The 12,634-nt window shown below is 42.8% G+C and overlaps 2 protein-coding genes across 6 annotated transcripts in view; one reads left to right on the forward strand and one right to left on the reverse strand.

The window, feature by feature from the left end:
- Positions 1-5,138, reverse strand: part of KIF4A (kinesin family member 4A) — a 183,747-nt gene extending 178,609 nt beyond the window's left edge. For all 3 annotated transcript variants that reach the window (XM_036305013.1, XM_036305011.1, XM_036305014.1), the window contains exons 1-3: positions 5,000-5,138; positions 4,745-4,885; positions 4,522-4,636 (exon numbers count right to left, since the gene is read on the reverse strand). In XM_036305013.1, the coding sequence (XP_036160906.1) occupies positions 4,522-4,636; positions 4,745-4,864 (235 nt within the window). In that variant the 5' untranslated portion in view covers positions 4,865-4,885; positions 5,000-5,138. The remainder of the gene's footprint in view (positions 1-4,521; positions 4,637-4,744; positions 4,886-4,999) is intronic.
- Positions 5,139-5,359: 221 nt separating this feature from the next.
- Positions 5,360-9,019, forward strand: PDZD11 (PDZ domain containing 11). 3 transcript variants are annotated; one of them, XM_036305015.1, is made up of 7 exons: positions 5,360-5,499; positions 6,983-7,082; positions 7,529-7,612; positions 7,881-7,937; positions 8,278-8,376; positions 8,612-8,672; positions 8,819-9,019. In XM_036305015.1, the coding sequence occupies exons 2-7, from the start codon at positions 6,996-6,998 to the stop codon at positions 8,851-8,853; spliced, it is 423 nt and encodes a 140-aa protein (XP_036160908.1). In that variant the 5' UTR covers positions 5,360-5,499; positions 6,983-6,995; the 3' UTR covers positions 8,854-9,019. The 3 variants fall into 3 exon arrangements, with proteins under 3 accessions (XP_036160908.1, XP_036160909.1, XP_036160910.1); XM_036305016.1 differs by lacking the exon at positions 7,881-7,937; XM_036305017.1 differs by lacking the exon at positions 7,529-7,612.
- Positions 9,020-12,634: the final 3,615 nt, after the last annotated feature.

Below are 12,634 nucleotides of genomic sequence, written 5' to 3' on the forward strand. Positions count from 1 at the left end.
AGGTAAAAGATCTGTACTCAGAAAACTACAGGACACTGAAAAAAGAGATAGAGGAAGACATAAAGAGATGGAAGAACATACCATGCTCATGGACTGGTAATATCATCATCATTAAAATGTCCACACTACCCAAAGCAATCTATAGATTCAATTTACTCCCCATTAAAATACCAATGGCATATTTCACAGACCTAGAACGAACTCTCCAAAAATTCATCTGGAATAAAAAAAGACCCCGAATAGCTGCAGCAATTCTGAGAAAGAACAACAAAGTAGGAGGGATCTCAATACCAGATATCAAGCCATATTACAAAGACACTGTTCTCAAAACTGCTTGGTACTGGCACAAGGACAGACATATAGATCAATGGAATAGAATAGAGAACCCAGAAAGTGACCCAATCCACTATGCTCAATTAATATTTGACAAAGGAAGCAAGAGTATATAATGGAGACAAGACAGTCTCTTCAATATTGTGTTGGGAAAGTTGGACAGATACATGCTAAAAATAAACTAGACCACCAACTTACACCATACACAAAAATAAACTCAAAATGGATAAAGGACTTAAACGTAATATGGGAGACCATAAAAATCTTAGAGGAATCCACAGGCAGCAAAATCTCAGACATATGCCGAAGCAATACCTTCACCGATACAGCTCCTAGGGCAATGGAAACTAAAGAGAAAGTAAACAAATGGGACTACATAAAAATAAAAAGCTTTTGCACAACAAAAGAAACCATCAACAAAATAACAAGAAAGCCCACTGCATGGGAGAACATATTTGCCAATGTTGTCTCCGATAAGGGTTTATCCTCCAACATTTATAGGGAACTCATACAACTTAACAAAAGAAAGATAAACAACACAATCAAAAAATGGGCAACGGACTTAAATACTTTTTGAAAGAGGACATAAGGAAGGCCAAGTGACATGAAAACATGCTCAAAGTCACTAATCATCCAAGAGATGCAAATCAAAACGACAATATGGTACCATCTCACACCTATCAGAATGGCTATCATCATCAAATCAACAAACGAGAAGTGTTGGCGAGGATGTGGAGGAAAGGCACCGTTGTGCACTGCTGGTGGGAATGCAAACTGGTGCAGCCACTGTGGAGAACAGTATGGAGTTTACTCAAAAAACTAAAAATGAAATGCCCATTTGAACCAGTGATCCCACTTCTAGGAATATATCCCAAGAAACTAGAAACACCTATCAGAAAGGATATATGCACCCCTATGTTCATAGCAGCACAATTTAATATAACTACGATTTGGAAACAGCCTAAGTGCCCATAAGCAGATGAGTTGATTAAAAAACTGTAGTACATCTACACCATGGAATACTACACTGCTCTAAAAAGGAAGGAACTCCTACCATATGTAACAGCATGGATGGACCTGGAGAGCATTATGCTAAGTGAAATAAGCCAGTCAGAGAAAGATAAATATCACATGATCTCACTCATTTGTGGAATATAATGAACAAAGTGATGAGCAAAAACAGATCCAGAGACAGAGAAGCATGGATCAGACCTTCAAACCTCAGAGGGAAGGTAGAGGAGGGTGGGGGTAAGGGGGAGAGATTAACCACCAAAGGACTTGTATGCATGCATATAAGCATAACCAATGGACACAGACACCAGGCGGATGAGAGCATGAGTGGGGGGATTTGAGGGGGGGGGACAATGGGGTGATAAGGACACATATGTAATACCTTAATCAATAAAGAAAAAAAAAGATGTTAAATTGAGATTTTTACTAGTAGAATGCTAGTATCACCTCGTATGGTATAGTATGGCATGACTATGGGTCAAGAGAACAACATTCCATAATCTTCTGCAATACTACAGTATAGTAATAACTGGGGAAACCAAGTTGCAGTACTTTTTTACAAAGCATGCTGTGGTATTGAGAGTTCAGAGTACAAGAAGGTACTGTTGAGCTGACTGAAAAATACTAGTTTGTCTTGCAGAGCAATGTTAACTAAACACATGTATATTGGAATCATTTTCTACATTATATTGCTTCTAAAGACTATAATTTAATTATCATAGTTTCCCAACTTAAAAATATGAAAGTAGAAGTATAGTACTCTTACTAAGCTGTAAAGGTACATTCTAAGGAAGATGTCCAGACAGTGAAGGCTTTGGAAACCATTTTTTTTTCAGGAATGGCTAAAGGAAAGGAAAGATGGTTAATGGGAAGATAATTAGAATTTGGTCTTCCAAATATGTAAATAGGAAAAAGATTAACTTTTTACTGGAGAAACCTGGCAGATAACACCTTAATCAAATGATCAAAATGAACATCAGGATGTGAGGGCCATCTGGCTGCAACATCTGTCACACCATTGATCACACCATTGATTTGGCTAATCTGGCTGGGTAGGCAGGTGTCCTCTTCCTCCCTCACTGCTCCATATGCATCCTTCCAGAAGCTGCAATCTTGGTTGAAGAGAACATTCCCAGATAGAGGAGAGGACTGTATTCCGGTCAAGGTTACATGAGTAGCTGCACCCCCCTGCTAAAGCCTCCATCAAGATCTCAAAATGAACATCAACAGTAATGGAATAAAACAAAATCATGTGTTGACTGACAGGATTCAAAGAGAACCTGAATCTAATCAGAAATAAACATCAGGCAAACCAAAAATTAGAAATGGTTTACAAAATAACTGGCCTGTGATCTTCAAAAGTGTCATGAGTATGAAAGTCAAAAAGAGAGTGAAGAAATTTTAGAATGAAGGAGACTACAAAGGCAGTACAAATAAATATAACATGTGAATTTGAACTAGACCCTCTGCTATAAAGGACATAATTGAGACAATTGGTGAAACTTGAATGAGGTCTGAGGACTGGATGGTAGTATTATAACAATGTTAATTTTATTATTTTGATAGTCATATTGTAGTTATGTAGCAGAAAGTCCATGTTAGAAGCATATATACACTAAAGTACTCAGGGGGCATCAGGTAAACAACTAATCTCAAATGGTTCAGGAAAAACATTTTTTTATGCTATTCTTGCAACATTTCTATAAGTTTGAGATTATCACTTTTAAAAAATTAAAACAAGTATTCAGAGTCATGATGTCACTTAAAAAGTGAAAAAAAAAATGTGAATAGCTGTGGCCTGGAAGAAGACTTCTGTTTGTCTAGACTGCAATGGTCGGCAAACACATTAGTCAACAGAGCCAAATATCAACAGTACAACGATTGAAATTTCTTTTGAGAGCCAAATTTTTAAAACTTAAACTATATAGGTAGGTACATTGTTATTTACTTAATTAGGGTACTCCTAAGGCTTAGGAAGAGCCACACTCAAGGGGCCAAAGAGCCGCATGTGGCTCATGAGCCGCAGTTTGCTGACCACAGGTCTAGAGTCTCTAGACTCCAGAGAGATAAACTAACATCCCTGGGTAGAAATTACCAGGAGGCAAATTTCATCTCAGTATAAACTAATACAATTAGAGTTGTCTGAGAACTTATCAACTGTGAGTCAGTGAGTTCCCTGTACAAAAAAGAAATTAAATAGGTAATGGAAGTTCACTTTACGAAGGTATTGCTAGAAAGCATTTTTCTTTGGAAGGAAAGCTAGACTAGATGATGTAAATGTCCTTTTCAACTTTATAGGACTAGTATGTCATGGTTCTACTTCTTTTAAATAGCCCTCTGCTTTGAATCCTGAATAAGCACTGTCCTAGAATAATAATTAAAGACCTCCTAGGCACTGCCCCTTTCTTCAGAGCCATGCTATGGTCTTCAATAACACTAAAGACTTCACTTCTGCAATAAAGATTAGTAACTGGCCAGAGTATTCAGGGATTTTAGGAAATCTCCTTTACCCAAAAGAATTCTACTCATCATTCAAGACTTATCTCAAAGGTTCCCTATGCTGTGAAATTTACTGGATTCCCCAAATAGTTAGTGTCATCCACTTTGTATAAAAGCACTGCTACTTCTAGAGCAGGACTGATTGATTCTATTATATATTTTAACTCCTAAAATACTTTTCCTTAAAGAAGGGTGCAAAGAGTTTAACAATTTTTTTATGCATCAAAAATTATGCGTGTAGTCATCTACTTCTACACCTATCCTAAATTTTGCACTCCTGCAGGGCCTGGAAGCTATTATTATTATTCATTTTTTTAATCCTTCCACAGGTCTTGCAGTGTTTCAGCCTCCAGTAGGTTGGCACACTAATTACCATCAGCACCCATCAAAGAGCTTAGAAACTAATAAGGTTCCAGGACAAACAAAAATATATGTCTCCCTTTCTCTCGCTTTCCCCCTCCCTACCTCCCACTCTCTAAAAATTAATGAAATATATAGATATCAAAGATGAGCAGAACCACAGAAAGCAAATACAGTACAAAACTAGTGTCAAGGATACAGAGACTGGGGACTTTTTGAAGTCAGGACTCATGTTTCATCCATTCCTGTATTTACAACATCCAAGCACAGTACCATAATATATGCTCAAGAACCATTTAATGAATGAAATAGTCTCACCTTTAAATATGTCTTTTATGAGTGGTGCTACTGCTGTATTGAAGATTTCCTCCTGCTCAGTAGAAGGGTCAAACACAAAGTCGTAGGTGAAGGATTTGTCAGTACCAACCACCACCTGGAGAATAATGGAGACAAAGAGGAATAAAAAGATGAAAGGTCAGACCACACCCCTCACTGTCCATTGGCCTGAGGTGTTCCATGCAGGCCCGGGACTGTTACGCACCTGCGGTTCTCCAGGTACAAAGGAAAGGCACATCTGACAGCCCTCACTAATCTCTTTGGGAACCAGAGGGCGACATCGTAGTGCCACTCTTACAGGAATTCCCTTCACCTCTTCCGTCATGCTCCTACCTCAGCACGGTATCTGACGGAAAAAAAGAAAAGAGGCTTGCTGGTGAATCTTGGTGGGTTGGCAGCGGTGGGAGAGCGTCCTCCTTAGTCCCGATCCTCCGCAGGGGGTAGGGGATGGGTTACTGACCTCAGCGTAGGTGAGGCAGCTCCTTCTCTCAGCAGGTTCGCAGCCGCTGGAGTCACTCTCCCTCGGATTTGGCCACGAGACGGCCCGGCAGCCCGGTACTCTAAATTAAACAGCTTAGTGTCGTCTAAAATGAAAGGAAAGCCCCTAGCTGAGGCGACGACAAAGACCCACAGCCCCAGGGTACCGGGAAAGGCAGTTCCTAAGGTGTCTCCCCTTCACTCGCCAAACTGAACGTACCTTCTCTTGTCTTCCCGCTGCCCTGTCCTAACCGGAAATTTAACCGCCAAGTTTCAAATTGGCCCTGGAGACGCCAGCCAATCGGAACGCAGACAGGCGGCGGGAGGTGCACGCACGTCGGCGTACGCAAACGCTTTAGGAAGGGGTGGGCCTGCGTGCCTCACGTTGATCCCGCCCCCGGGGACCCGTCGTAGCATCTGCTTCCGGTTCTCAGGCTGATTTGGCGGTGAGGAAAACCTGCGCTGGCTGAGGCCTGTTGGCAGGTGAGATAGCAGGGCAGTTACGTCTTAGAATGCGCGGAGCTTAGGCAGGAGGCGGCGAGGGGATTTGAAGGTGACAGGTGGTGAAGGAAGGGTTGATATGGGGACCGTCGCGATTACTGATCACATCTAGGGAATGTGGGCGGTGCCTTGCCTCCTGTCCCTGTGTGGTAGGCAGTTAGACTTGATCAGAGCAAAGAGGAAGGGCCAGGTACCGAAGGGCACCAGGGTGGAAAGCCCCAGGTGCCTAGCAAAGGACAATTGTAGGGTGGGACCTTGCCCCAGGGTGACCTTTCCTCCCCTAGCATATCCATGGTCAAGCGGTTTGGACCCCCTGACTTTTCCTCCCTAGAGATAACATCTAAGCCTCAGTTTTTATATCATCTCCAAGCCCAGATACGCAACAAAAGCAGCCACAGCTGACCTCAGGACCAGCTGCATTGGATAATGAACCCCCCCCTCTGGTGCCATCCAGTCAATCAGTAGAGACCTAGACCCTGAAAGGAAACACCTGGAAAACTGCTGCATAGTCTATTGAGATCTTCCCCTTGGACCGCCCCTAAATCTCCACTATGAAAACCCTTAGGACAGAGTACCCAGTGCTTTCTCCCTCCTGGGAGCACTCCAGCGCCTTTCCCTTTACACCTCCACCGCCCTCACCATTATCTTCCTCACTTCCAAGCGCCAAGGGCCCTTCCTTTACTTCTATAACTTGTTTCCTAAGCCCACCTCTTCTACAAATTACTTCTTCCATTACTTTGTGATTTTATAAATAAATGTTCTCTTATAGTTTCGGTCTTGACTGTAAATTCTTTCTTAGCCAGAATTCAAGTACCAGGGTTGCTGAACCTAGGTACCATCTGAACCCATGGGTGTACCACCTGGTGCTGTTCCTGCCACTTACAACACCTGTGGATAGTTGGAGTCAGCACTCCCTTGGACTTTGAAAGTAGACAGATCTTTGTAGATGCCATCCTGCTTGCCTCTTCTCTAGGTTGAAGAGAGTAACATCTATTTTGCAGGTTGTGAAAAAGGACATTATCTATATAGAGGACCTAGAGCAGGGGTGGGCAAACTTTTTGACTCGAGGGCCACAATGGGTTTTTAAACTGGACCGGAGGGCCGGAACAAAAGCATGGATGGAGCGTTTGTGTGAACTAATATAAATTCAAAGTAAACATCATTACATAAAAGGGTACGGTCTTTTTTTTTTTTTTTTAGTTTTATTCATTTCAAACGGGCCGGATCTGACCCGCGGACCGTAGTTTGCCCACGGCTGACCTAGAAGGTTGCTTGCCATCCAGATATCCAGCAAAGTTCATTGTTTTCTTCCATCTTCTTTCTTCCTTCTTTCCACCAATCTATCACCTAGAAGTGGGTGGTACCATAGGTGAAAACTGTAGGTTGGAGTTGTTTTCTGAAACTTGCTGGGCTGCTGTCCCTTTTGAACCATCTTTGTCAGCTTTGATTCACTTTTCCATTCTAGGGCCTTGCCGGAGATGGACAGCCGGATTCCTTATGACGACTACCCAGTGGTTTTCCTGCCTGCCTATGAGAATCCCCCAGCATGGATTCCTCCTCATGAGGTGGGAACCATCTATACTCTTGAATAACTGATTTTCCCCCTTGGGCATGGGATGATATATGAAAGGTAGGATAGCAGGGTTAGAAAACTCAATAGAGAATGATTCTTAGCCTTTGTTGTAGCCAAGGGACCCAGAAATTGGATTCTGAGCAACTGGGCCCATTGGAAGGTTCTTATGGAATTCTCCTTCCAGGGTACATTCATACCAGAGAATTCTGAAAATTCAGAGCCCTGCTTTCCATTCTGTCAAAGTAAAGAAGTGGAGAGCTACTGGACTACTAGCATTTCCCCAAGCTACCCATTTGGACAGTGTGATCTGTTCTATTTAAACTAAGGCTATGACTTTACCTTTTCATGACTTCAGGGTGATACATTTGTGTTGCAGATGAAGATGGTTATAAAATCTAAGACTGGTAGTAAGATTTCTGGTGTTGCTGTGTCTTGCAGAGAGTATACCACCCAGACTACAACAATGAGTTGACCCAGTTTCTGCCCCGAATCGTCACACTGAAGAAGCCCCCTGGAGCTCAGGTTAGTTAATGGAACAATGATGTCTTATTCCAGGCTAGATTTGTTCACACCAGACCCAGAAGTTAGCTGTGGTTGGGATTACAGATTGGGAAGCAGGTAGGGAGGTAAGGAAACTACCTTTACTGGGCAGAAAAGCTGAGGTACCATTTCCACAACTTCTGACTTCTCTCTGAGGGACACATAGCCAAGCTATCATATAGTGATGCTACTAGATATTCTTGTGTTTACTGTCAATATTGAGCACCCATTCTGTGCTCTTGTCTTGCAGTTGGGATTTAACATCCGAGGAGGAAAGGCCTCCCAGCTAGGCATCTTCATCTCCAAGGTGCGTGTACCTGGTAGGCAATATGGATAGCTACTTCCCTTTGTTATCAGATTGCAGAACTTTGATGTCCCAGGGCCTGGGAGGATGATTTAGTAGACTCTTAGAATGGGGAATAATGGGGAAATTCTTTCCCACTTAAAACTTCCCACCTGGCAAGCATCTGTTTCCCTACATTTTCATGCACATGTGCATACACACACACACACACACACACACACACACACACACACACACACACACACACACACACTAGCACCTTACATTTGGATAGCACTTAATTTCACTTACAGTCATTGAAATTACCCCACCTCAATCAGACATATTCTCTCCTTACCAACAGGTGATCCCAGACTCTGATGCACATCGAGCAGGACTTCAGGAAGGGGACCAAGTCCTAGCTGTAAATGATGTGGATTTCCAAGATATTGAGCATAGCAAGGTGAGCACAGCACTTGGCCTGGGTGAGGCAAGAAACGATTCCAGGTAGGACAAGTTGGACAGGATTAGTCTAATCTGTATGTAACTTGGTAAGAAAGAATCTCTCCTGAGGAAGTGTACCAGAAGGAAGCAGCTGTTAGTGACCCACAAGGTTGGAGTGGCAAATGACTTTCCTCCTGTTATGATTCTGTCCTGGGCCATATCTTCATTTGTACCAGCTGTTTTGCTCCTTTCAGGCTGTTGAGATCCTGAAGACAGCTCGTGAAATCAGTATGCGTGTCCGCTTCTTTCCTTACAGTAAGTGTCACTCTCTTTTGTCTTACTTGGAAGGGCCCTGGGTAGGAACTCTCTTGAAGTCCTGATTATTAGAGCCCTGATTATATGAGTCAGGAGCTCAGGCCTCAAAATAACCTGCTTTTTTCCTCCTTTCTTCTTTTCCCCAGATTATCATCGCCAAAAAGAGAGGACTGTGCACTAGAGAGCTGCAACCCACAGCCCTTCACATGAAAGCTTCTAGGACAAGCTGGGCAGGCCTCAGGGAAGCCACATAGTCTCAGACATTTCTGAGACTCCCGTAGGACCATGTTTTCCCTCCTCTCCCTCCTATTCTCTCCTCCAAAAAGTAAAATGCCATGCTGAAGAAATGTTGGTGTGACTTTTGGATGATACTCATTGAGTGTAAAATGCTATTGAGACAAAAGTAAAAGCTCTTTCAAAGATAGGATGTAACAGAGCAACACTATACCTATTTTACAATTATCTCTATCTGCCCAGAACAGCAGGGAGGCTGGGGAATCTTAGCTACAGTAGAGCTGAGGAATGGTATAGGGTGGAGAGTACTGGAGGAAACCCGCCCTTTCCTCTGTGATCTTTGAACATTTCTCTGTGGGGGTTGGGGAATATTAATGTTGTTCTGTCTTCTCCTTTCCCTGATTCTTTGATCTGGAACATAAACTAAGGGAGAGGCTTAGGTGCATTTATTTTCAGGGATAACAGTGAGAAATTGGTTCCCAATTTCCAACTTGTAGGTTGAGTAGTTCTGACAGCTGACTTCCCCCTTTTCTTCACCCCAGCCCCTAAATAACCTTCTGCCATGTTTTTAGTCCTTTAGTTACAATCTTTTGTTAGAGATTCCAGGCCACACTTTATGTCATTTCCATTGGCATGTTCAAAATACCCATTCAGAATAGAAACTTTTCTAATGAGGCATGGGATGAAATTCCCCCGTAATGAAAATCCCGATTTTTCTTTGAAAGAATCCTGGGAAGCTAAAATATATATTTCCAGGCCCTTCCCCTGCAGAGTGATTTTGTTGGTCTGAGATGGAGCCTAGAAATCTGAAATTTTAAGTAAGGTAAATAAGTCTTCAGTTCTAAATACAGTAGTAGTGCTATATCTCTATGAGGAAGTTCTGGCTCTTCCTGTAAATTCATCCCAGCTCTGCTATGGTACATCTTCTAGAGGAGGCTTGGTGCCATTGTTAGGTGGCAACATCCTTGTGAGCAGAGCTAGAGACAGAACTCATTTAGCGGTCTCTGTATTTCCTGGAAATTCCCTTTTACTCTGTTCCTATTGCTCTGCTGCCCCCCAGTGGCCATCTGAATAAGAAACTCTTACTTGCACAAAGGCATTTTGCTTGAGTCCACTGAATGTTGAGATCCAAGACTATCCCTATGGTTACAACTCATCTAAGAGGTATAAACTGTAAAAAGTCCCAGCCAGGTACCTTGGGCCTAGACCCCTCCTGCCCTAAATTGGTTCTCACTCTGTGGTACTTGGAATGGTTCAGGGTTGGTTGGAGTACCAGATGATGCAATTGCACTGTGGAAGTACAGTGGGGCCTTGACTTACGAGTGTCCCGACTAACGAGTTTTTTGAGATACCAGCTGTCTCTCGGCTGATTTTTTGCATTGAGTTAATAATTTGAGTTAACGAGCTCCTTAACGAGCTCGGTCTCAGGCTGCACATTAGAATCACCTGGGAATCTTTTTAAAATCCTGATTTCTGGGCCTCATCCTCCAGAAATTGTTTCTTTGTTACTAATGTTGTGGCCCCACCCCATAACAAACAGAATTTCCGGAGGATGAGTTCCAGAAATCAGGATTTTAAAAAGATTCCCAGGTGATTCTAATGTGCAGCCAAGGTTGAGAACCACTGATTTAAACCATAAACCTGAGGGTGGAGGAAAGGACTGGTACTAGGAGGCCCAAATGCAATAAATTCATCAAATTAGGTAGACAGCCTAAGCCAGCGGTTCTCAACCTGTGGGTCTCGACCCCTTTGAGGGTCGAACAACCCCTTTGAGGGTCGAACGACCCTTTCACAGGGGTCACCTAAGACCATCAGAAAACACATATAATTACATATTGATTTGTGATTAATCACTATGCTTTAAGTATGTTCAATTTGTAACAATGAAATTGGGGGTCACCACAACATGAGGAACTGTATTAAAGGGTCGCGGCATTAGGAAGGTTGAGAACCACTGGAAGCTATCAACAGGAACAATGACTTGATGCCTGATGCATCAGAGGGCTCCAGTTAGATTTCAACCACTGGAGTGTGTCAAGGAAAGTAATAGGTGCCTGGGGTCAAATCTCAACTTTCAGGAGCAGCTTCTAGGAGACAGAAGAGGAATTCTGATTTTATGATCCCTTTCACCTAAAGGCAAACCAGGGAGTTGCTTTGGGCTGAGTTATTCCCTTGTCTCTTCAATATTAGGGAGAGAAATTGGCCTGGCCATCAACTCAGCAAGGGAAGTTTGCCTTCTCTGCTTGTAGCTTTCTACCTCAGAAAAAAAAAAAGCTGGAATAAAGTGTGGGGAGCTGATATAGGGTTAAGCCTGGGACTGACCTGTTGGCAAAGTCACAAACAAATCCCAGCTTAGAGGGCACAGTCCTCGGAGCATAATTAGGCTTGACCTTAAAACCTCCCTAGATCTTACCTGGGAAGCTAATGGGCTGAGGGAAGTGCAACAAGAACAAAAACAAGTGAAACTCACAAGAACTGTGTAACTATGGAAACCACTACCTTGTTTACCTCTCACTATAAAATAAAGGCTCAGCTTGCCTCAGGATCTTTCTCTGTGGCCTCAGCCAGGCACAGGAAGATCCACGGAGACTAAAGAGAGCTAGAGAGTTCTGAACGCTGTCTCCGTGTAAAACATTCTTCGTCGACTCCGTCCACACCTTTGGGAACCCCTGGATCGCTGGGGCTGGACCCTGGCAATAAAGGACACTCTTCTTCTTTCAATGGAGATGTATTACTTCTGGAAGGAAGGTCAGAAGTAATGCACGGGAATAGCTCTGTGTGTATGTTCATGTGTGTGAGAGAGAGAGGCGGTGATGGAGGGAGAGAGGATGGTGATGGGGAAAAGGAAAAAGACAGGATTCTGGGCCTTTTCACTGCATAATGGGGACATGAACCTTGCCATCACCCCATGATAGGACAAGCCAAGTTTATCTGAAAGAGTAAGCAGAGATGGGTGGCTAGAGCCAAGAGTGTCAGGGAATTATAAAGAATAGTTATTTTTCACATTTTAACTGGTTTCAATAAACATTACATTGAAGTCTCTGGATTTTCTTTCCCTCTTCTGTAGAGACTTGTCTGGACAAATGAGAAATTATGTTAGGGACCAGGTAGTGATAAGACCCTTTTTGACCAGAATAGTGGATAGAAATAGATCGTTCTCAGGTATAATGATGCCTCTCTAGGAATAGGAACTATAGAAGCCTTGAACCCATAACCTTCCTGATCCCTGACACTGGTAACTTCTCCCAAGTAAATAGAGCTTAGTAGACCCTCCCCACAGAGATGAATCTCTAGGTATTCCAGAAAAAGTTGTAGTTACACTTTACCTTTTCTTTGGATCAATCTTGTTAACCACCAACATGATGACTACATTATCACCTTTCTTCCTGAACATCATCTACCCATTTAGCTGTCTCTTTGAAAGAATTAATGTATACAAGAGAATGTGTTTTACAGTGTTGAAACATTTAGTAGAGGTTTAGAGAGAATAAAGTATCTGTCCTTCTCGCCTATTCCCACTAACCTCCCTATTGCTTACCTCAATCCCTTTTTCAAATAAAACAGCACAAACCCCCCCCCCCGTGATGTCATAGACAACCCCTGCAAAAATTGAATCATAATGTAGCTAGGAATCAGGTTGCAAAAGTGCTCCTGGTCAGCTATGTCCCATAGCTACAGTTGAACCTGCATAAAACAAAGGTGGAGAAAGATAGACAAGAAACTAGCCC

This window comes from Myotis myotis, unplaced genomic scaffold, assembly GCF_014108235.1.
Source record: "Myotis myotis isolate mMyoMyo1 unplaced genomic scaffold, mMyoMyo1.p scaffold_m19_p_4, whole genome shotgun sequence".
In the NCBI taxonomy this organism is placed as follows: Eukaryota; Metazoa; Chordata; class Mammalia; order Chiroptera; family Vespertilionidae; genus Myotis; species Myotis myotis.

What these genes read in the sequence shown, in the direction of transcription:
- PDZD11 (XM_036305015.1), top strand. Translation starts at nt 6,996, where the DNA reads ATGGACAGCCGGATTCCTTATGACGACTACCCAGTGGTTTTCCTGCCT. An exon ending in CATGGATTCCTCCTCATGAG is followed by an intron (nt 7,083 to 7,528) that starts GTGGGAACCATC and finishes TGTGTCTTGCAG; the next exon opens with AGAGTATACCACCCAGACTA. An exon ending in AAGATATTGAGCATAGCAAG is followed by an intron (nt 8,377 to 8,611) that starts GTGAGCACAGCA and finishes TGCTCCTTTCAG; the next exon opens with GCTGTTGAGATCCTGAAGAC.